At 36.9% G+C, this 25,718-nt stretch overlaps 1 protein-coding gene and 1 long non-coding RNA gene across 3 annotated transcripts; one reads left to right on the top strand and one right to left on the bottom strand.

Annotated features, from left to right (window-relative positions):
• The first annotated feature begins 6,903 nt into the window (after positions 1–6,903).
• On the top strand, positions 6,904–10,524 carry LOC113643925. The gene is made up of 4 exons (XR_007143466.1): positions 6,904–8,211; positions 8,335–8,396; positions 8,490–8,629; positions 8,717–10,524. It is a non-coding gene; the product is annotated as an uncharacterized LOC113643925 (long non-coding RNA).
• A 3,156-nt stretch (positions 10,525–13,680) lies between these two features.
• On the bottom strand, positions 13,681–18,170 carry zgc:111983 (uncharacterized protein LOC550501 homolog). 2 transcript variants are annotated; one of them, XM_027148364.2, is made up of 9 exons: positions 18,087–18,170; positions 17,835–17,889; positions 16,072–16,406; positions 15,646–15,707; positions 15,401–15,552; positions 15,019–15,314; positions 14,585–14,646; positions 14,332–14,480; positions 13,681–14,245 (listed from the first exon to the last, which is right to left on the bottom strand). In XM_027148364.2, exons 2-9 carry the CDS (start codon positions 17,872–17,874, stop codon positions 14,160–14,162), a joined length of 1,182 nt encoding a protein of 393 aa, XP_027004165.2. In that variant the 5' UTR covers positions 17,875–17,889; positions 18,087–18,170; the 3' UTR covers positions 13,681–14,159. The 2 variants fall into 2 exon arrangements, with proteins under 2 accessions (XP_027004165.2, XP_027004166.2); XM_027148365.2 differs by having other exon boundaries at positions 16,072–16,403.
• Positions 18,171–25,718: the final 7,548 nt, after the last annotated feature.

The raw sequence follows: 25,718 nt of genomic DNA, 5'->3' as shown, positions 1-25,718 counted from the left end.
CACCTTCCAGTTAACAGACGTGATGCAGCGATTTGAACCATCTGCAGATGAGCAACAGAAGACCCACTGACCCCCACATACAGCGTGTTACAGTAATCCAGCCGAGTGGTGACAAAGGCATGAATTACTGTCTCAAAGTGATGCCTCGAAAGAAATGGCTTTACTTTGGCCAGGTGCTTGATTTAACAAAGCTTGATTTAACAACTGCCCTGATCTGACTGTCAAGCTTAAGGTCAGCGTCGATTTTAACCCCTGGGTTAGTGACGGTTTGTTTGTTGTACTGGGCCAAGGCCCCCAAATCAACCGAAGGGGTCCCAGTGGTGCCACCAAAAACCATCACCTCTGTCTTTTTACATTAAAACTCAAAAAATTAAGAGACATCCAGGCCTGGATATCAGCAAGACACTCGAGTAACGGTCTGACAGTGTCGTTCTTTTCAAGAGGCACATAAATCTGGCTTTCATCTTCGTAGAAGTGGAAAGACATGCCATGCTTCCTGATTATTGAACCTAGTGGGAGAAATACAAAGAGAAGAGAAGAGAAGAGAAGAGAAGAGAAGAGGGCCTAAAACTGAGCCTCGTGGGACCTCACAAGAGAGAGGAGCAAAGGAGGACTCAGAGTCACCACAACTGACACAGAAAGTCTGACCGTCCAGGTAGGACCTAAACCATTCACCTGCTATGCCCTTGATGCCCACACACTGCTCCAAACGTGAGATCAGGATTTCGTGGTTTCTAGAATCTTTTGAAGGATTGGCTTTACTTTGGCCAGCTGCAGTAGGAAAGACCTCTTTAAAAAGTCGAGGAGGAACGGCATCATGTGGAGAACCTGAGGGCTTCAAATGATCAGCAGTCTCCAGTAACACAGACAAGATCACAGCAGAACAGAGCACAGGGATTGAGGGATCATAAGCAAGTCAAGAGATTTTTCTATATATTCATGCATATCATGCATATATATATATATATATATATATATATATATATATATATATATATATATATATATATATATATATATACGCATGGATGCCACACTTTCCACACCTTCACCTGAAACCCGATTCAGAAACTAAATTTTTCCTATAAATGTGATAACAGAGCCAGTTTAATCAGATGCTACCTGTATGCAGGACTCCATCTTAGATTAGTCATGTTTCTGATGACAGCTGATAACTTTAACAAGAGATGTTTCATGAGAAGCTTCTCCTGCTCACACAACTGTACTTTATGTCCATATAGTCCAGATCTAGGAGAGTAATGATTTATAATCCCACTCTCTGGTGTTTATAATGATTTATAATCCCACTCTCTGGTGTTTATAATGATTTATAATCCCACTCTCAGTGTTTATAATGATTTATAATCCCACTCTCAGTGTTTATAATGATTTATAATCCCACTCTCAGTGTTTATAATGATTTACAATCCCACTCTCTGGCGTTTACAATGATTTATAATCCCACTCTGTGTTTATAATGATTTATAATCCCACTCTCTTGTGTTTATAATGATTTATAATCCCACTCAGTGTTTATAATGATTTATAATCCCACTCAGTGTTTATAATCATTTATAATCCCACTCTCAGTGTTTATAATGATTTATAATCACACTCAGTGTTTATAATGATTTATAATCCCACTCTGTGTTTATAATGATTTATAATCCCACTCAGTGTTTATAATGATTTATAATCCCACTCTCAGTGTTTATAATGATTTATAATCCCACTATCAGTGTTTATAATGATTTATAATCCCACTCAGTGTTTATAATGATTTATAATCACACTCTCAGTGTTCATAATGATTTATAATCCCACTCTGTGTTTATAATGATTTATAATCCCACACTGTGTTTATAATGATTTATAATCCCACTCTGTGTTTATAATCCTTCATAAATCCATTAAATTCAATTCAGACAGATGAAATCCATAAAATAATTATTAATATAGCTAAAGCAAGGTGAGATTATCTCTCAGTCTTGTGCTGATGCATGTATTAATGTCGTGTCAGAATGATGACCCCTTACAGAGAGAAACATGCATCACAAAAACACCACACTGAGTGTTAAAGCTCAGAGAAAAGATGCCTTTCACTGCCTGACATTTCAGGAATGTTCCTGCACTGCATTTACTGCTGTCACTTACTGTGTTTCATGGCTCATGACCAAACAAACAGGTATTTCAAGTCAGAGTTTCTTTCTTTACTGTTTGATAAAATCCCTTTGTGTTCATCTGCAAAGCCAGTAAATGTGTCAGAGTACAACATGTAGTTCTGTAAGCTGTTAGTGATAATGTCCATTCTGTCCTCCGTACTGAACGTCACACTCAGAGGTTTTGGGAGTGTCTCTCTTACATTCCATATCCTCCAACAACCGCAGCAGCTCGAACTATTATTAATTGATAGGAATTTATTTAATCTATCTGAAAGAGAATTGCATATGACACAAACAAGGTAAAAGCTTTTCATAAAGAAATGATTTATGTCATTACATAGTTAATTGTAATTCTTCTCAAAGTTCACTGGGAAAAAAACAAACAGATTTGCTTCAGCAGGAAACTATGTCAGGATCTGTGTTTTATTTAAAAATATATGTGGTGTACATTACAGATTAGTGTGTAAAAGCATCAGTTGTTGATGTGTCTGTAAATGTAAGGAGGTGAAGTGGTGGAGTTTTAGTCCTGTAGTAATGTCAGGATTTGTTTTGGACATTTACACATCCTAAAATATATTTATTTAATGTATGAAACGAGCAGTAGAAATATCCCCAGGTATTGTGTGTGTGTGTGTGAGTGTGTGTGTGTGTGCGTGCACGCACGTGGTGGGGGGGGCTCAGTGGTTAAGGTGTTGGGCTACTGATCGGAAGGTCATGGGTTCGAACCCCAGGTCCAACAAGCTGCCACTGCTGGGCCCCTGAGCAGGGCCCTTTACCCTCAGTTGCTGTGTGTGTATGTGAGTGAGTTTGTGTGTATCTGTGTTTATTTTTTCCACATCATCCTGTCTAAATGTTAATCTGCTTGAAACAGTAACATTTTTATGACCACATTTGATTTACAGCGACTCAGAAGATGAAACCTTTGCTGGTCCTGTTAGTTCTAATAGGTAAAATATTCACCTTATTTATTCCCACTATTTCAGTGTCACTGTTATAAAGTTTTCCACAAAATAAACCGTTCCTTTTCATTTTTCATGTCTTTTAGGACTACTGGGGTCATCATCTGATAACAGACAGCCGTTAGTTCACGGCTGGAGCAGGACTGACAGCGGCTTAGTTGTTCCAGGTAAAAACGTATGTTCATACCAATATGTGACAAAAACAGAATGATATGATTATTAATGCATTAATTGATATATGTTTTAATCTACCTTATGTATAGATCCTCAGGATGTGAACATTACTGCCATCAACAATACAGTCAACATGCTGGTAAAAATATTTCTTCAGATTTGTTCAGTCTTTGCTTCATACGGATCCAAATACATTTCCTATTATCTACTACAGAGCGATTACATCTCAAATCTGATTGGTCAGAACATCTGCAGGTTTCAACAGTTTTACCAACAGCTCATTCTCTGCAGATGCTCCATATATATAATCTGAAGACTAATAATAATCTCTTTTTAGAAAACATGTTGTTTTGCAACTAAAACATGAAATCAATGATATAGTGAATTACTGAGAAGGTTCTGTAACATAGAAAGGTTGGGGGTCCGATTCCCACCTCCGCCTTGTGTGTGTGGAGTTTGCATGTTCTCCCCGTGCCTCGGGGGTTTCCTCCGGGTACTCCGGTTTCCTCCCCCGGTCCAAAGACATGCATGGTAGGTTGATTGGCATCTCTGGAAAATTGTCCGTAGCGTGTGAGTGAATGAGAGTGTGTGTGTGTGTGCCCTGCGATGGGTTGGCACTCCATCCAGGGTGTATCCTGAGATAGGCACAGGCTCCCCGTGACCCGAGAAGTTCGGATAAGTGGTAGGAGATGAGTGAGTGAGTCTCCAGTGTCAGTTGAGAGACTGCTGATGGACAACTGTTTAAAGCTACTGTAACATAAACAAGTGAGAACAGGAACTGATTAGTTTTTGCAGATGATCCTGAAGATTAAATCTAACTAATAAACCCTTTAAACGTGTGAAGTGTTGCTCATTACTACATTAAACATTGCAGTGGAGGTAAGTCACTGTGGTATAAAGTGAGCAACAAACAGCAGACCCATGTGCTTTATAGTAAAATAATCCATGGTGGCGTGGCTTTGTGTCAATCACACCAACCCATATGGATTATTTTCCTCCACGTGCATGGTCTGTATTATATATTATAAAAATAATGGCAAGTATAGCTATTTTTCCCTGAAATGTAACCGAACATCTGGATCTCTCTCCATCTGTAGAACTCATTATCTGTGGAAGCTGTGAATAATGGAACAGACATCAAAATATTTAGGTAAGAAGGAAGAGCTTGGTGTTGATGGTTGCTTTGATCACCAGAAAGCACATAATTAATTTTTAGGGCATGTGGTCGAGTTTACAGCTGGAACTCACACACAGTTTGCATGTGCATGAAGATTTTGCTTTTATGGCTGTGAAAGGAAACAGGAATGAGACAAATGCTGAGTATTTACTTCATCCCCATTCCTTTATTCATGTCTGCTCATTTACATAAATTAAGTCCTATTCGGACGGGATTAGTTTAACGTGGGGACATGGGGGGTAAAGTAATTATTACCAGAGCTTCTCTGTGATTTTAGTCCCGTCCGAATGTGCCATCTCGGTAATCATTACGGACAATGTCAGTAAAGATTACGGCGACTTTTACCTTCTGTAAAAAGGTAAAATCGAATCGACCCGCTGTAAATATGTACAGTAAAATTCCGTCATTTCCTGTTTAAAAGTTTGGCAAATGTTTTTGGCGCGTTTTTCAAGCATGGAGGCGCCATGTTGTCTGTTTGCGCACGTGATAACAGGAAGCGACGTCATATGCACATGACGACAAGGAGGTTACTGTGGTGCGTAAAGCAAGTTACCCCTCCCACTTCTGCTAGTTTTACTGAGATGTCTTGTCCCGTGCGAATTGGCCAATTGATATTACAGACGTCCTGAGGTAAAATTGCATTACTCCATGTCCCCACGTCAAACTAGTCCCGTCCGAATAGTGCTTTAGACTACTAGATTGTATAGAGTTTGCGTAAAGATTTCAATAAATTAGATAGAAAAATACAGTGGACAGATTAATAAACAGTCCGACACACACCATTTACATTTCTATATCTAAAACTTCTATATAATTTCTATATTTAAAAATCTATCTAAGCCAAAATACCATACCTTCAGTCTTAAATCCAAAGAAAGACACAGAGAATGAGCCCAAATATGCAGTGTGTGTTTTTTTTTACATTGAACTCAATGCAAATGTGACACAACTGTAACACTTTAGCACAAAAAGAGTATTTAAAAAAGAATAGAGGTTAGTTATACAATTGTCTGTGTACAATTATTTGTTTGTTTGTTTGTTTGTTTTTATATTTCGGTTGTTTTTTTAGGGAAGGATCACAAATAATTATCAGAAGGTACTGGTATCCAAATCTTGTAATAGGTAAGCATTTCTGTTTGTCAGTTTCAGGATATGTAACACGAGACCGTTTATGCAATTAAATTGAATGTCATTGACACAATAGGCATTGTGTGTCATGTTTGTGGTCACGCTCTATTTTAAATATTTAAATATTACAGCTCACTAGCATCAAAACAAGTTTTTGTTTTTTGTTTTTTTTAAAGAAGTCTTGCAGCAGTCACCAGCAACCACTGCATCCACAACACCTTCGCCTACACCTACAATTCTGTCAATGAACAGCACAAAAATGCCTGATACTACATCAGCTTCAATAACAACTACATCAACTGGGAAAAATACAACAGCTGTGGAAGAATCACCTACAACTGTTCCATTAATTCCAGTACCAGAGAAAACAACAACTGAAACACCAGCCATAAATACAACCAAAAATACAGCCACAACAACAAACGAAACACCAACCATAAATACAGCCAATGTAACAACCACAACAACCGAAACACCAGCCATAAATACAACCAACGTATCAACCACAACAACCGAAACAACAGCCATAAATACAACCAATGTATCAACCACAACAACCGAAACAACAGCCATAAATACAACCAACGTAACAACCGAAACACCAGCCATAAATACAACCAACGTAACAACCACAACAACTGAAACACCAGCCATAAATACAACCAACGTATCAACCACAACAACCGAAACACCAGCCATAAATACAACCAACGTAACAACCGAAATACCAGCCATAAATACAACCAATGTAACAACTGAAACACCAGCCATAAATACAACCAACGTAACAACCACAACAACTGAAACACCAGCCATAAATACAACCAACGTATCAACCACAACAACCGAAACACCAGCCATAAATACAACCAACGTAACAACCGAAATACCAGCCATAAATACAACCAATGTAACAACTGAAACACCAGCCACAAATACAACCAACGTAACAACCGAAACACCAGCCATAAATACAACTAACGTAACAACCACAACAACTGAAACACCAGCCATAAATACAACTAACGTAACAACCACAACAACTGAAACACCAGCCATAAATACAACCAACGTAACAACCACAACAACTGAAACACCAGCAATAAATACAACCAACGTAACAACCACAACAATTGAAACAACAGCCATAAATACAACCAACGTAACAACCACAACAACCGAAACACCAGCCATAAATACAACCAACGTAACAACCACAACAACCGAGACACCAGCCATAAATACAACCAACGTAACAACCACAACAACTGAAACACCAGCCATAAATACAACCAACGTAACAACCACAACAACCGGAACAACAGCCATAAATACAACCAACGTAACAATCACAACAACTGAAACACCAGCCATATATACAACCAACGTAACAAACACAACAACCGAAACAACAGCCATAAATACAACCAACGTAACAACTGAAACACCAGCCATAAATACAACCAACGTAACAACCGAAACGCCAGCCATAAATACAACCAATGTAACAACCACAACAACCGAAACACCAGCCATAAATACAACCAACGTAACAACCGAAACACCAGCCATAAATACAACCAACGTAACAACCGAAACACCAGCCATAAATACAACCAACGTAACAACCGAAACACCAGCAATAAATACAACCTACGTAACAACCACAACAACCGAGACACCAGCCATAAATACAACCAACGTAACAACCACAACAATTGAAACACCAGCAATAAATACAACCAACGTAACAACCACAACAACCGAGACACCAGCCATAAATACAACCAACGTAACAACCACAACAATTGAAACACCTGCAATAAATACAACCAACGTAACAACCACAACAACTGAAACACCAGCCATAAATACAACCAGCATAACAACCACAACAATTGAAACACCAGCAATAAATACAACCAACGTAACAACCACAACAACCGAGACACCAGCCATAAATACAACCAACGTAACAACCACAACAATTGAAACACCTGCAATAAATACAACCAACGTAACAACCACAACAACTGAAACACCAGCCATAAATACAACCAGCATAACAACCACAACAATTGAAACACCAGCAATAAATACAACCAACGTAACAACCACAACAACCGAGACACCAGCCATAAATACAACCAACGTAACAACCACAACAATTGAAACACCTGCAATAAATACAGCCAACGTAACAACCACAACAACTGAAACACCAGCCATAAATACAACCAGCGTAACAACCACAACAATTGAAACACCAGCAATAAATACAACCAACGTAACAACCACAACAACCGGAACACCAGCCATAAATACAACCAACGTAACAACCACAACAACCAAAACAACAGCCATACGTACAACCAACAAAACAACAGGAACAACACCACCTACTACTACAATGACAACACCTACTACAACAATAACAAAACCTACTACTATAAGGACACCTACTACTACAACTACTAGAACTACTTCTGCTACACAAATAGTGTTATTGGTGGAGGTTCTCAGATTCACTCTTGATATGACGTTCACCACAGACCTTGAAAATTCTTTATCAGCTGCTTTCCAAACTCTTGCTACATGGATTGAAGATCTGGTAAACTTTTTTCTTTACGATTCATTGTTGGTGTAGAGTTGAGTGAAAAATATTAACTTTGCTACTGTGGAGATTTTAACTGTGTAAATTCAATTCTCAAAACATTTTTATTTCTTTATTCAGCTTGATGTAATATATAAAAAACAATACAACCGCTATAGCCACTGCAGAGTCAACAGCTTCGCGTGAGTTACAATTAGTTTCATATTGAAACTATACAAATATAAAATAATATTCATAACATTTATAATGAAGCCAATGGTATTTTCTCCCAACAGGAGAGGATCTGTGAAAGTAAATGCAACGTTGTTCTTTGCTGACACGATACCTAACAATGCAGATATAGAAATGACGCTGGTTTCAGCCTGGGAAAGTAACTCTACCGGCTTACCTCTAGTAAATGGCACTGTTGTCGCTGGTAAGTGAACGCTCTGCTATCTTATTTCACTTCTAAAGGAACAAGAATGTCTATATAACAAAATAAATGTTTTTTTTTTATCTTTAGGACAAGCTGGCCTATCTAGCAGCTCTCCAAGTGCAGCCTTCTTTTCTACAGTAACGCTTCTTCTAACATGTGTACTTTTACTATCACAAACCCTTTTATTAATATAGTCCACTCTGTGTTTATATCTCCACTGATGACCGAAAGACAGATCAAGATAACAAATAATTCTAAAGGATCTTTAGACTATTTTTTGATCTGTTCAGAAAATTTATATGTAGATTTGTGGGCATGTTGTAGCCTAGTGATTAAGGTGTTGGGCTACCAATTGGAAGGTTGTGAGTTCGATCTGTCAAGTTTCAAACTTACTGTGTAAATTCCTAATTATTACCCGGTAGATTTCAGGGAATGCTCTTAAATCTGGGTTTTTTTTATTTATACTTTTTACTGAATAAAGTCTATTTACTGAGTGTAGACTTTTTAATGTTTTTTATGTGTCTAACTTACCTGCCACCTTGTTTTCATAAGACAGCAATTGTCTCACCTCTTGTCTCATATTACTGAGTTATACAGTATGTAATAATGTTTAGGTGGTTGTGGCCAGGTTGGTGTACTAATGAATTTGCAAGTAAACACTCTTGAATGTTGTATCCAGAAGCACCATACAGTAGTTACTCTTGGGCCGTGTACTTAATTAAGTAGAATGATAAATGAGCGCCTATCAGTCTATCCTAAAGTCTGTGCTTTGTCATGGATGGCTTGTATTATTCCTTGCCTGAACACCAGGGGATGTTCTGGAGAGCTTCATTTACATCTTGTGTCACGTGTCTTTGTATTTGTTTGTCCACGTGTGTTTGTCCTGCAAGGTCCTTAATCCATTCCAGCCTCTGCTCACCTGTTCCTTGTGTTCCACTGAATGTTCCCCCTATTTATACCAGTTGTCTTGCGTGGTGTTTGCTGAGTCCTTGATTTTTCATGTGTTGTAGTGGCTCCTGAGTTCTGTTTGTTAATTCTAACTTATTTCACTACTTTCTTCGCCAACTTATGCACTAGATCCCTTACATATATCTTTCTTTAAGCAGATAATAACAAAAGCAATTTCTGTAATAATCAGTTCTTCCCTGATCAACTGCCACTTTAGTAGGTTTATTGCTGTAGTTTGCATTTTTGTTTTATTCATGTACGTATTTCAAACTAAACACAGGCTGATGTACATCAGAGTCCTATAATAAAGTCTTATATAACCTCCCACACTCCACTATAATAAACCTATTCATGAAAAAAGCATCTTAAACATTAAAAAAATTACCTTTATATATGAATGAATTAAATAATACATGAGTTAGTCTCTGTTACTCCACTAGAGGACAGAATAGTGCAATGAATTCAGGACCTAGATCTTGGCTACTGATCTAATTTTACAGAAACAAGAGTGCTTTTTATAATAGAATTTTTATAATAATAAGGACTCTTTTAATCTATAAAAAAATTCATCTGAAACTGTATACATTATTTGCTTAATTTCATTATTATAGGTTAGTTTGTACAAATTCATGAGTTATAATAGAAAATGTGTAAAAGTTCAAACTGTGTGTATGTGCTTGTGTGTGTGTGTGTGTGTGTGTGTGTGTGTGTGTGTGTGTGTGTGTGTGTGTGTGTGTGTGTGTGTGTGTTTTCACCACCCTGAGTGTAAACTGGTTTCTGAAGATGAATTAAGGAATTAAAAAAAGTTTTTAACAATTTTCAGCACAAGAATAATAATGTTATAAATCGTATTTACTACACTGTGAAATCAACTATGAAGTCAATGAATGTACATGTATATTTTATTATGCGCTGTTTCAATGATTTGAATAAAGAATATAGTCACATTCTGATACTTTCTTTCATATAAACAAAAAGAATTGCCAGCCACGAGTCATCATCATCTCTTCAGTGTTTAAATGCAACTTTACAGACATGAGATGATGAGAGGCAGTCATCAGTCATGGTACAGTATCTCAGAGCCCAAACATATAAGTACACTGGGACTGAAGTCCATATAAATCTAGTTATCTAGTTTAAATCAAATAACTGTACATTTGATTCCATTCACACACACACAGAGACCTGGCAGATGAAATGTTAATGATTTATGGCAGAGTGAATTAACCAAAAGACACCACATGTCTGTATTGAGCTTTTTGGTGAAATGTGAGAGGCATATTTCATCTGTTGTCATGGATACTGTTCTTGTCAGTGTCCAGGACCGGGTTATTAGATGTTATCAGATCTCTTTATTACAGTATTTTACCTAAATATCAGGATAGACAACTTTTAGCTGTGAGAACATGATTGTCTCTATATCAAGGAATATTTTTTTGTCCATGGTTCTCCACATATCAATCCTGCGTGACTAGTATGAAGGCGTGGCTGTGGTCAAGTCATCCTTTGATCACGAGAACTGGTAACAGATCCAGACAATGTTTCTTGACTATCATGTCATCAATAAAACAAACATTTGGTTTTCTGACCTCAGATCGTATTGTCGACGCATGCCCACAAAGCACTTTCAGGCATAACACAAAGCATGTATTCGTTGATGACTCACCTTTTGTGCTTGCCATATTTGTTCATACTGGATATGCAATAAAAACAAAGCAAGTAATTCTTAAACTTAAAAAAAATATTTGTCAAACATCTATTCCTAATAATAAGCAACTTTATCTACAAAAGTACAAGACAAATAAAAACCTCTGGAAATAGATTTAATAATCTTACGTTTATTTAGTCATGTTCATATAGTGAGAAAAAGAGTCCCCTCCAAAACTATTGGAACAGCAAGAACAAGTCATTTGTTTTTTGCTGTAAACTGAAGACATTCTGGTTTGAGATCCACAGATGAGAAAAGACTTTATATGAACTTTATATGTTGATGTGTTTAATGACAGAACATTAATGACAGGTGTTTCTACGCACCAACATTGAGCATAGACGATATGACAGCAACATTCGTCAGATGAAAGTGTAGCTTGTCTTCTTAGTCTGAGACTAACGACATTAGAACTGATGAGGAAGATGTTCACATGGACGTTGATGTGTCCCACTCTCAATACAGTAAAAAAACAAAACAAATAAAAACAACTTTGCATCTGTGTTAAACACAAAGGTAGCTTAACCCCATCAGTATGGGTGACGCAGTGATACTGACAAATGTTTCAGAACCACCCAAGCACAAGCTGAAAGCCACAGCGCTTTGTCATACAGACGTTTTTGTACAAGGTGGGGTTTACCTTCAGCGTAAATAAATACACAAAATAGAAAGTAAAACATTGAGGTTACCTCATATATAGAAATATATAGAAACAAAGGGAACTCCCATGTCTGAAAGAGAGTTGCAAAACATGATGTGATAAAACATCATGGCCATTTTGATGGTCAGCTACATTTATTGTGTTTATTGCAAGATGTGTGCACATAATCCATAATTAATTAGTTTATTTATTTTTTTATATGATATATATTTTTGGAAGCACTGGAAAACAAAAAAAAATGTGTCAGTAAGTGTCAAACCTTGGAGGTGAATTCTGACAGTTCTGACTGTTCCTCAACCTCAGCTGCATCACGTCAGTTCTCAGTCCAGTGTGGTTGGCCTTCCTCATTAACTTGCTGACTTTGTTATCTATTACTTCCATGTTGTCCACGAAGGAAGGACAAGCTAAAGTCCATTGAAAAGTATTTTCCACTTCTTGATTTCTTTTATTTTGTATACTGGTCACATTGTGTTGGTTTTTCTAGGTTAAATACCAAGTTAAAAGGGAATTCTTGGCTAAAAACAAACCCTAGTCGGCTGGCTCACGTTTGCTGCCTGGACAATAAAGTGGACTACATCCGAGTCGAACGCACTACAGTGTGATAGTTTAGAAACGTTTTTATTTTCACAGAGACGTGGCTCAGAGACGGAGTTCCGGACACAGCCATTCAGCTCTGTGTGATAAGGCTCGCGGTGGTGGTGTGTGTGTTCAACACAGAATGGTGCAAGAACTCTGTGCTTGTTTCTGGTTACTGTGGTGACTGATGATGACGTCACCGTCTACAAGACCATCACCACACGCTCCAACCAGAAGCCGAGGATGAATGCAAAGTTGCGTGTTCAGACAAAGCACTCACACCCCGACAATGAACACCTCTCTCTGAAACTGGATCCTGGACCCCATTGTGGATGAAACCACACATCTCTCACACACACTCTGCATCACAAACCCCTCACACACACTCTTCAGCCTCCTGCCATCTGGAAAAAGGTACCATAGCATTTGGGCCATCACAACCAGATTACAGTTTCTTCCTTCAACCAACAGACTTCTCAACAAACAGAACTGAACACACACACACACACACACACACACACACACACACACACACACACACACACACACACACACACACACACACACACACTGTTCTTCATTGTTTAATACCTCATCAAACTGCTGTAACTACACAGGTTTGTATATATTTACAATTGCTCAAGTTGCACAATGTATTTTATAATATACGTTATACACACTGGTCAGTCTGTTTTGTTTTGTCCGTTTGCACTGTCTTTTGTCTCGCACTGTTGCACACATTGCACGTTGTGGCCAGGACTTTAGTCCTTAGCTCTACATTGTTTTATGTAGCTTTATATAGCACAATGGTCCTGGATAAATGTTGTTTTATTTCACAGTGTACTGCATCAGCTATATATGGTTGAAATGACAATAAAAGCTTCTTGCTATGTTTTTACTACAGTATGAGTTGGTTGCCAGGGTGTTGCTAAGTACAGGTACTAGCTATGTTAAGCACCTGAAGTAACCCCTATGTGTCAATAAACTTTAGAGTGTTGCTACATGACAACTGTATTAAAAATCATTCCCAAATATCCACAACACCCTGTTCCCATATGGAGCTCCAGTCTTGCCATATTCTATGCTTCTCTGACAGAAATTGTAAACCACAGAGATGCTAAAGTGTTTTGCATAGAAGAAGTTTATGAAGAACAGTACTGTATGTTGGTTCTGTGAAGCCAAATGTCAAGCTTTATTTGATATGATATTTATAACATTTGTACATTGAATTACAGAAGTTATATGTAGGTTTACATATGAGTGTATAACAATTATATACATATACTGTTAACTACACGTTTTTTTTTTTAAGAATGTTGCAATAAATGTAATAAATGAAAGACAAAAATCATTGTAAAGACTGTGTTCATATGTTGAGAAATTTTCAGCTAAATCCCCTTCATTAAATCCCCAGTTTAAGCAATTAGACCTATTTGTATTTCTTATTCTATATACATTTCAAGATTGAAACGTATTCTATCATATTCCATTTATCTTAAATATTTCTCAATAAAGCAAACTTTTATATTATTGTTTGCACTGTAAAAAAAACAGTCTGTTTTTATTTCCTTCAGTAGAATATGTCAGATTGTTAAATAAAAATGCACTCTATTCATTTATTGTAATCAGTTCTAGAGCTAGACGGCCAATGAAAGTAGAAGTGTTAGAAGAGACATCCACATCATGGAGACTGAGCTGGCAATCACTGGTGCAACTGAATTACCTGCAAAATATAAACAAGTGTGTACAATTAAATGCATATAAATATATATGTATATCTAATTATTTACTTAATAAGTCTATACTGACCAATCTGTTTGACCATGATGGAGGCTGGATTAACCGAAAAGTTCAAGTCTGTGAGTCCACTGAGAAAGACGTCTTTCACTTGGGTTAGAGTAACATCTGGGCCACTAGAATCCATATAAAGGTTACTTTCTGTAATAGTAGAACCATTCCTGAAAGAGAACGAACATAGAGATAGAAGTTCAACAAAGAATCATAAATCAATAAAGAAAAAAAAAGGAGAAATAAATATTCAGAACCATATTTTCTTTCTCACCTAAACTTCATAATTTGCATGAGAATGAAGTTTTTAAATGCTTTCTTGAACAATGGTTCAACCTGAAAGAAATTAGAAATGAATCAGTTGAGTATCAGCAGCCGTATCAAACACACTGATAAACTAGTCTGTCACATTCAGTACCCAATGAGTTAAAGGTGGTGAATCATTAATATATTAAAACATAAAAATGTTTAAATTCATACATGCCCCATGACGTGAAAATTGAGTCTGATTGTGCAGTACTCATATCAAGGAATAAAACAGAACTAAAAAATGAGAAAAGTGCAAAGACTAGACTTACTATATCCCTTCTAACGAGAGCCAACATTTGAGCCATTATGTGTTTTTCAGGTTTTCTAATATGGCACCAAAATTGTTCAAGTGTCAAAATCTATTAAATTGTAAATGGAAGCATGATCAATAAAACTTACCTGATTACAGATATATGTAGATTTTTTTGCAAACTGTGAGGAGCTGGTATTGGCCAGTGCCAGATCAAAGGTTTCAGTTATGCTGAAGGCCAAATTGAAAGCAGTTGGATTTTGTGGTGTTGGAGGTATGATTGTTGTAGAGATGGTTGTAGGTGTGCTGGTGGTTGTAGGTGTGCTGGTGGTTGTAGGTGTGCTGGTGGTTGTAGAGTTGTTGGTTGTAGAGTTGTTGGTTGTAGAGTTGTTGGTTGTAGAGTTAGTGGTTGTAGAGTTGGTGGTTGTAGAGGTGTTTTTGCTTACTGTTTGAGGTAAAATTGCAGTTAGAATATACATCACTTGTTCTGATCATTTATTAAATGCAATATCATTAAAATTTTATACTGACCAATAACCAGGCTGACACTTATAGAATTTGGAACAATTTTCAAGCTTGAGTTGGTAGTTGCATTAACGAGGGTGGAGGTTATTGTAGAATCAGTTGGGATGGTGCCGTTGTCACTAAATTCAAGGCTGGAATTTGTCACAATTGAACCATTGCTAAAACACAACCACAGTTAAAAATAGGATCAAGTTCTGGATCATCAAAAGTAAAGAGAAAAATACATTCAGAGCAAGATTTTCAGATATTACCTGAAACCAAGAATGTTTGCCCTGATAAAGTTTGGGAAGATTGCTCTGTAAAATGCTTCAAGCTGAAAAAATAACAGATATAAACAATGATCTCATTTACACAGGCATTTTGTTTTAGTCACTATTAGACCTGGATATAGTTAAAGTTAACGAGTGAGAAATATACAGAGACATATAAATGTTCATATGCAGACACTTGCCCCACTGCATGGAAAATGTACTTATTTTTCACAGTATTCATATAAAGATGATAGAAGAATCGTACATGACCAGTATGTCTAACCTATTGACAGAATGCTACCATTTATACCATTATGGGTTCTTCACATTATGTTCAATAACAGTAGAAATATTTAGATGTCAAGATAATAATTTTGTTTTGAAACTTTTAAACAGATTATACTTTTCACTATCATGAAAACATACCTGGTTACGGATGGATCCAGATTTTTGTGCAAACGTTAGAGAGTTCTTATCGGCCAGTGCTGAATCAAAGGGTTCGTTGATGCTAAAGACCAAGCTGTACACTGCAGCTACTGGAGATGTGTTTGTGGTTGAGTCATTTGTGGACGTGGTTGGGATTGAGTTTGCTGAAGTTGTGTTTGCTGAAGTTGTCTTTGCAGTAGTTGTGGTAGTTGAAGTTGTATTTGCTAAAGTTGTGTTTTTTGTAGAGATGGTTGTAGGTGCACTGGTGGTTGTAGAAGTGTTGGTTGTAGAGGTGTTGGTTGTAGAGGTGTTGGTTGTAGAGGTGTTGGTCACTGCTGATTTAGAGGTTTATTTTGAATCATAATATCCACACATACCAAACACATATTTTGAAAAGCAATATCCTTAAATCTGTATACTGACACTATAAAAGGGCAGCGTTATTTGTAGTGTTCCATTTTCTTAGTGTATTTACAGCCAACACTTGTAACAAAAATATAGCATTACATATTGTGGTTATATCAGAGTCAGACAGTAGCACTGCCCCTCAGTTATATGTACATAAGTCAGACAGTAGCACTGCCCCTCAGTTATATGTACATAAGTCAGACAGTAGCACTGCCCCTCAGTTATATGTACATAAGTCAGACAGTAGCATTGCCCCTCAGTTATATGTACATAAGTCAGACAGTAGCACTGCCCCTCAGTTATATGTACATAAGTCAGACAGTAGCACTGCCCCTCAGTTATATGTACATAAGTCAGACAGTAGCATTGCCCATCAGGTATATATGTATATAATTTAGACAGTAGCACTACCCCTACTTGAGCAAATAGTAAGATTCAGCTTTAACTGAGACAACACTGTTTCACACCGCCCAAACACCGCCCCTTGTGTATTGTTCAGCTCTGAATGCACAGTCTGATTCTGCTTGGATCTGCTGCCAAATGTTATTGTGTTGAAACACAACAGTGCAGGTTGTTTGATGCTTAATTCCAGCACATTTTCTGTCCACAACACATTTGACTAGAGCAGGGGTCGGCAACCTTAAACACTCAAAGAGCCATTTGGACTCGTTTCCCAAAGGAAAAAAAAAACACAGAGAGCCACAAAACCCATTTGACATCTAAAATGAAGAGAACACTGCATATATACTGTGTTTTTACCTTTATGGAACGTATAGAAAAAACTGTAGTGTGTTGCATTTATGAAATCAATGAACTGCTACCGAGTAAACGACATTTTATTTCTGGAAGCAAAAAAAAATATTTTGAACAGTTTGAACTAAACTTAACAAAAAGACGCTGGGTCGAAGGTTACTTTCAAATAAAATGTTCTAAATGTCTAATTGAGTCCTCTTCATATTCATGAATTTATTTTTTTTTTTAAAAACTACCTAACTAAAACAAAATAAATTTAAATTAAATATTTATTTTCCAAATCTACAGGGAGCTGCAGGAGTTGGATGAAAGAGCCCCTTGCGGCTCCGGAGCCACGGGTTGCCGACCCCTGGACTAGAATATTAAAAAGAATATGCTGCTAAAAGGTAGCATAATATATTCAAATAAAGAGGGACAGAAATTAGAATTCAGTGTAACGCAAATACGATCAACTTTAATGTTGCACTCCTATAACATCAAATTCATACACAATACAGCTACTGAAGTGAGAAATCAGCAGATTTATAGAATAAGTAGGATCATGTAAATACCTGTAAAATTCAGATCCTTAGTGAGAAATAAAGCAAAATGAGAAGACTTACCAGTCAGACACAAAAGAGTCAGCACCAGCTTCCAGTCCATTGTGTTGTTTATAACCTAAAATAAAATAAATATAAAAACAGATCTTGTACTTTCATCAAATAATTTCATAACAAATTTGTGTCTTCTGTGTAAGAAGAGAAACCAGTAACCAGTTCAGTCTATTCCATTAAGAACCCTGCAGTTACACACGGGATTAGACAGATAGACAGACAGATAGATGTGACTAGGGAGAAAATAAAGTCATTACTCACCTCAGGAGTCTTTAGGTAGCAGATGTGGAACGTTCTCAGCCCAGTGCTAGTGACAAGGTTTAAAATATAGACCGGTTAAATGTCATATTTAACCAGAATAACAATGCATGTACAATACAGTATTGATGCCAAACCCATGATGTCAAATGTATCTGGGAGCCAATCACAGCTTAGGTACTTGTGTATGTTAACAATATGAAAAATAATATTACTTTTAAATGATGTTTCCTACTTTTTTGGTTTAATTAATTACAACAGGATAAAGAAAATGTGAAAGTAAGATCAATAAAATGATGGTAAATTATATAATGTTAATCCTCTCAGAGGATCTTCTGTTCTGTTGTTCACACTGATACGTCACCCTAGTGTCACCTTTCTCTTAACAAAGCCTGAAAGCCTAAAAGAAAAAAGTTGTGTTAGCAAGTGTATGAAAACACCAATGCTCTAAGTTTAATTTGGGTCTGAGGAAAAAGTTGACTTTTGATAGCTCAAATTCTATTAATATGGTACTACTAAGAATAAATCTCTACCTAAAAATAAAATAAAAATAATATAAAGTAAAATATCACAGTCTTTCTCCTTTTTTTAATTCTGACACTGCAGACACGTTGAAAACACTGAATCTAAAAATGATGTAGACCAGGGGTGTCAAACTCTGGCCCGCGAGATCATATGAAATGTGCATTACAGCTGACTAGCCGCATGCTCGGCTAATACTACAAATCCCAGAATGCCTTGCCAATGTATTGACGCGTAGTCACGAACAGCAAGCACCCCTCATTCTCTGTTGACAGTCGTTAACAACCATGTTACGGTCACATGGGGCAAGTTAATTCACCCTCCACAAAAATGGCCAAACGAAAGATGGACAATAGGAGATTTCAGGACAGGAGGGAGGCAGATTATCTGTTCACAAATATAAAGGACAGACCTGTTTGTGTTGTGTGCTAACGGAGCTAACGTGTCTGTAACGAAAGTATAGAACATAAGAAGACACTATGACCCGAAACATTATGAGAAGTATAAGGACCTGGATGTAAAGCAGAAGCCCCAGAAGGTGGAGGAGATGAAAAAAAGTCTGGTTTCCCGTCAGACTATGTTCATGAAAGCTAAATAAAAAATGAAGCTGCTGTAAAGGCTGTAAAGCTTTATTGTGGCAGCAGAAACAGCAAAATCTGCCCTTTAATGTGGGAGAGTTTGTCAAAAAGTGTATGGTTAAAGTTTGTGACATGAACATCACTGATGTGTCCTTTATTTCTAATTTAATTTATTATATGTTTGTAATAACAAGCTCTGGTTGTTCTAAATCCTGTGTTTAAGTAAAACTAAAGTTTGTTTCCATATGAAAAAAGTTGAACATTACAAATCAGTTGCAGTTAATTTTTCAATAAATATTCAAATTGGCTCTGACTTTATCTCAGTTTTATTTTGGCCCACTGTGAATTTGAGTTTGACCCCCTGGTGTAGACGTTTAAGAAGACAATGATAAAGAGAGACACAATGATTGTCTATTTACACGTCTGACAAAGGCAAAGTTAAAATACATATTCCAAATACAGCCAGAATTATAATTATAATTGAGGCAGAACATTTAACACTAAAAACACTGATAAATAAGGTGGCCGGGAAGTGCAAAACAAAATAACAAATCCAAAAACAAAATAACAAAACTTAAAACACAACGACAATTCAGACAAACCGGATAAGGTTTAGTTTGCGTCTTACTGCTGATTAGACAATACATCTTGTTGTGGTTTCTAACCAGTTCTTCATTGTTATTATCTGTTGCAGTAATATTGTTGTGCTGTTTTCAGCCTTCGGTTTCGTAAGTTAGCGACCCCTAGTGGTGACCTGCATATATTTAAGCAGATCACATGTTGTTCAGCCATTTGGTTGTGAGCTGTTTGAGAGTGCACACCTATGATACCAATCTCCATTCACACTTCATTTGTTCTTGGAAAAGCATTGTCTTTTTTACTTTACTGCCCTCACTATGTTTAGGCAGACATAGCTACTGTATGCAGCAAGCTTAACACTCCTCCAAAAAAGACTTGAAACAGAACTGAATCCAAGTGTTATTTAATGGAAGCGGTGTAAAACTGGCTCAACTTGTTAAGGCTCTGGGTTGTTGATCAGGGTTCAAGGCCCAGCACAGCCAATCTGCCACTGGTGTGCCCTTGAGCAAGGCCCCAACCCTTCCTGCTCCAGGGGTACTGTATCATAGCTGCCCCATGCCCCTCCTCAGTTGCGGTATGTGAAGAAAATAATTCCACTGTCTTTTGCAGTTTTACACAGCTTCCATTAAATAACACTTGGATTTAGTTCTGACAGAAGAGAAGCAAGAATGAAAGGAAAGGTGTAGAAGACAGTAGTGAGAGCAGCTCTGCTGTATGGGTTAGAGACTGTAGCAGTGAGGAAAAGACATGAGGCAGAGATGGAGGCAGCAGAGATGAGGATGTTGAGGATCTCTGCAGGAGTGACAAGGATGGACAGGATTAGGAACGAGGACATCAGAGGGACAGCTCAGGTTGTTTTTTTACCATGCCAATGGTAATGGAGCCAATAAAGGTATTTGAAAATGTAAATCAATTTAGCTGTTCATGCCTTCAATTCTTATTCCAATATAAAAATAACTTAATAAACTAATTCATTCACTTTTGACTATTATTCTACTCACTCTTCAAATGGGCCACTTGACTCACGAACCGATTCTACAAACCGACTCGTCCTCAAAAGGGACTTCACCAAGAGACTGTATATGATAATGAAGTTCTGAAATTGTTTATTGCTTATTTTGTTACCAGTTAATCACTTTTTTAGATCTTTATCAATATCAATATGAGAAAAATATCTGAAGACATGACCGTTAGCTTTTCAATTAACCCTTGTATTGTCCTCCTGCACAAAATAGGAGTGCCGAGTCAACTTGACCTTGTCTGTTTTGACTGCTTATAAAAAATGAACTATATACTGTATGATAGCCTTTTTTTCCCACCTTTTTAGTCTAACTTGTTTCCAACATATTAACATATATTTTGCAAAAAAAAAATTATATTTGGTATAATAAAATTATTTATATACAAAAATGCCTCATTTTTTATATTAAAAAAAAACAGAAATTTTGAGTTATTTTCACTATAGAGGCACAAAAGTTGATGCACAATTACAGGCTGGTGTATTTCAAAAGCAGGAGATTGTTTTGAAACCATTTTGACCATTTTTAATGTCAGTAAATAATAAAACCTGTTTTTTTTCCCAGGTCAAATTGACTTGAAAGTTTAGAAATAAAAAATTCTATAATGATCACCATTCTGTGTGTAATATCTATTTTGCCCACCTGATGTCATCTGATCAACCAACAACAGGCTACACACACACACACACACACACACACACTCAAAAACATGCCATAATTTCATGTGAATAAAACTTCCTTTACTCCCCTTATGTTTTTTTTTTGTGGTTGAGTCATTTGTGGACGTGGTTGGGATTGAGTTTGCTGAAGTTGTGTTTGCTGAAGTTGTCTTTGCAATAAGAAAATAAGCAGAAATTATTAAATATTATTTTGTATAACCACTGACTGATAAATGTCAAACATTACTTAGCATATCTCCAGGCCAAAGCTCACTGATGCAACTAAATGTATAAATAAGAAAGGAAACAAATATGATTTGCAAAAGACATGTATTTTATTTTTGAACTTCTTTATAGAGAGGGGGGCACGGTGGCTTAGTGGGTAGCACGTTCGCCTCACACCTCCAGGGTTGGGGTTCGATTCCCGCCTCCGCCTTGTGTGTGGAGAGTTTGCATGTTCTCACCGTGCCTTGGGGGTTTCCTCCGGGTACTCCGGTTTCCTCCCCCGGTCCAAAGACATGCATGGTAGGTTGATTGGCATCTCTGGAAAATTGTCTGTAGCGTGTGAGTGAATGTGTGTGTGTGCCCTGCGATGGGTTGGCACTCCGTCCAGGGTGTATCCTGCCTCGATGCCCGATGATGCCTGAGATAGGCACAGGCTCCCCGTGACCCGAGAAGTTCGGATAAGCAGTAGAAAATGAATGAACTTCTTTATCGAAATATGAACGTGTGTGAAATGTTTGTTTTGTCTAGATGCCAACTGAAATGCAATGCCCAATTCTTTGAACAGTGTTTGACTGTGTGTGTGTGTGTGTGTGTGTGTGTGTGTGAAGCTTGTTGGATTTTGCCCCCAGCTGGACAAATGCATATAGCAAGTGTGAAATATTTACAAATGAGTAGCTTTTGTTTTATCTGGAAACCTAATGAATTGCAATGCCCAATGCTTATATGTGTGTAGAGTGTGTGCGGGTGTGTGTGTGTGTGTGTGTGTGTGTGTGTGTGTGTGTGTGTGTGTGTGTAGTATCATTTCGGTAGATCATTTTTTGCCCCCTGCTAGGCAAAGGTATGTGTGTTTTGGGTGCGTGTGTTAGTGGGCATTTTATGTGTGCATTTTTGTGTCTGTATGTACTGTATGTTCATTGTGCTGAAAACGGCAAAAGTGTGACCAATGACCAATGTCAAAATGACCCGGGAGGATCCAAAACTCGTAGTATATACTGGTCTGAACACATAGTTAAAAAATATACAAAATTAATTTTGCATTGTTAATAATTTGCAAAGTTAACTTGCAAAGTTCATAATTTGGAACAATCCTGGTAAATTTCAGGCAAATATGTTGAAGAAAACCCAAGTTATGACACATTAAACTTTTCTAAACCTTCCAGCAGGGGTCAAATTGACTCCAGGAAAATATCAGGGTTAAATTGTTTTCGACCAAATTACCTGAGCACTCGAGCTAATTAGCGTTAAAAAAATTCTCTTATAAGTGATAAGTAGGACGGTGGGGTGGTGATAAAACGGTTTATTGTGCAAATTAAGACATGAAACCAGCAAAGTCTTTCTTTCTTTCCTAAAGATTTAAACAAACAAAAAATAAAAACATGTCATCTTTTTCCACCTCAAGCACACAACAAACAAAAAAATTTTGTGTGTGTGTGTGTATTGGGTTATTAAATATTGCAGATGTTTGTGTAATATATTTTTTGCAGTCTGATTTTTTTGTGTTTTGAATGATGTACCTGGTCTGTGTGTTGTAATTGGACATTGCTAAAGATGAGTTGAATGTAAATGCTGACTTTTTGAGTCTACACTGTTTTAATGTGGATTTTGAAGTAAAATTGATGCACAATTGATGATGACAAAAGGATGATCACATTTGATTTACATTCTATGGTGAGTGTAAAAAGGTATGTTGTCTCCATGTTGTACCGGCAACTTGGAACATGGAAGTAGTCTATTCATTGTGCCAAAACATATTTAATTTTCAAAACTATTCAAGTGTCAGTTGAGTGTGCATGTAAATGTTTCAGTGTGGTTTTGTGTTTGCTAAACCATGCACATTTGCTAGAATTAAGTGATTGTACTCATTTGAAATCTAGAATATCTTACCTACAGTATAAAACTAAAAGTTTGTGGACATTTGGATGGAATTCTAGTCCATCACAGTGTACCATTCAGACATACAGACATATCTAGGCTGTATTTTACCCTAGCCATTAGACCTAGCAGTGTGTTATGGGAGGTGAGTGGAAGTAATCCATGCTCAGTGTTGAAAACCTGGAGCTGGCAGTGCTTTCCACTGTAGCCCTGTGCCACACTTCTCTTCTTAGAGTTCTTATTATATCCATCATATTCTATCCTTTTATGCAGGACCAGTTTAAAGGTGTAGTTGTGTAGATTATACTAGGATTAAATCTAAAAGATCTGAAAAAGGCAATAATGTGCTTTCAATTCTGACATTTTATAAAGTGTTTGTTTCTTCTGTTTTTCACCTGTTTTAAAGTGTAGCTATTGTGCAAACCATATGGGTTGATTGTCTCTAAATATCTGAATAAGAAAGTATTTTCCCTCACAATATTTTGACAAGGTTCTTCTTCTTAAATGAACAGCATGAACTTTTTGAAGGTGTAGCTGCCAAGAAGTTGCTCTGTGATTAAAGAAATATCTCACTTATTAAACACCATTCTCCGCTTACAATATTTAGTCTGCTGCTATCTTTGTACAATAATATTTGATATAAAACAGAACATTGTTAAAAATACATGTCAGCATTGAGAGGTTTGAGCTGCCAGTGTAGATGTCAAATGTACAACATATCTTTTAAGTGTTGCCCAAATAATCACATGCATTTGTATCGAGTTTAACATAAAACCATTTAGGCACAAAACAGGTAAACATGTATAGTGTGTCTGACGTGTGTGATGCTACGTAAGTAAAATTAAAAAGATGAAGAATCTATTACTTGCTAGAATTGATTGATCATACCCTTAAAGAGACTGTATATGAGTTATATTAACAAAAATAATGCATCACATCTTTCTGAATTTTTATTTCAGGAGCATACACATACAGTACATAGTGCATAAAGAACCTTGAACCATAAAACTTACCAAAAAACTTACCAACTTACCAAAAACTTGAATATAATATTTAAATGTGCAACAAAACAACCAAAAACAATACTCTCTGAAATAAAATAAAAGTTCTGTTAAACTGTTCCAATAAATAACAAATAAAAAAGCTCCAGAACAATTTATTTAAAATTGAACTAGATTTATTTAAAGATTTATTTATTTATGGGCTGTCAGGGTTACATGGGACTCTGTAGCTCACGATGTCCAGGCATCACAGCTAAGTGTGACTCATTGAGCTTTGCTTAAACGTTTTTTTTTTACTTCTGACGCAACCTCGTAATAGATTTCAGGCACGACTGTGTTGGCGAAAAGCTTCCTCGATGGAATAACGCACCTCGGCTCCAAAGAATGGATCATATTTCGAAAACCTGCATTTTCCACAATGCTATAAGGTCGAATGTCTTTGCAGATAAAAAGAGCAATCGACTCTGTGATGCATTTTGCCTTCTCCGAAGTGCATGGTAATTTACTCAATGTCACATTCAGAGTTTGTTGAGATTTTGCAGGTTTGGCGTTCAGCCCGAAATTCAGCTTGTGATTGTGTCGAGCAAGGTGGGCACTCAAGTTGGTCGTATTGCCACAATATGCTATCACTGTATGGCAGAGTTTGCATACCGTTTTAGTCATGTCCAGCGCAGCTCTTCCTGGCAGTGTGTAAAATCCAAAGTGTTTCCACAATTGTGATTTAAAATGTGAAGGTGCAGAAACAATTCTCAAAGAGTTTTGCTCCCCTGCTTCTGCCATGGTTTTGCTTTTCCAGCTTAAAACGGATACGACGACGTCTAATACAGACAACAACAAAATACGTTTCGCCCTCTGTTAGAATAAAAGCGATAACGTCTTCCCACCACCCCCCTGGAAAAGTGAAATAATTAAATATATATCGATTCTGAGCTAAACAAATCGATCTCAAAATCGTTTTAAAAAGAATTGCGATAGTTTGGTGAATCGATTTTTTCTCCCACCCCTAGTATAAAGGCAGGGGTACATTACATACACAGATCAGTAATCGAAGGGTAACTGATGTTAATACGTTATTATGTTCTTATAAAGGCAAAGAAACAAAAATGAAACACAAAACAATATGCACTTTCATGAGGGAAGTAAAAATAAAACGATAGCTTCGTATACATTCTGACATAAG

This window comes from Tachysurus fulvidraco, chromosome 7 (genome assembly GCF_022655615.1).
Source record: "Tachysurus fulvidraco isolate hzauxx_2018 chromosome 7, HZAU_PFXX_2.0, whole genome shotgun sequence".
Lineage (NCBI taxonomy): Eukaryota > Metazoa > Chordata > Actinopteri > Siluriformes > Bagridae > Tachysurus > Tachysurus fulvidraco.
Note: the sequence above shows the minus strand (reverse complement) of the source record. Positions and strands in the feature narration are given on the sequence as shown.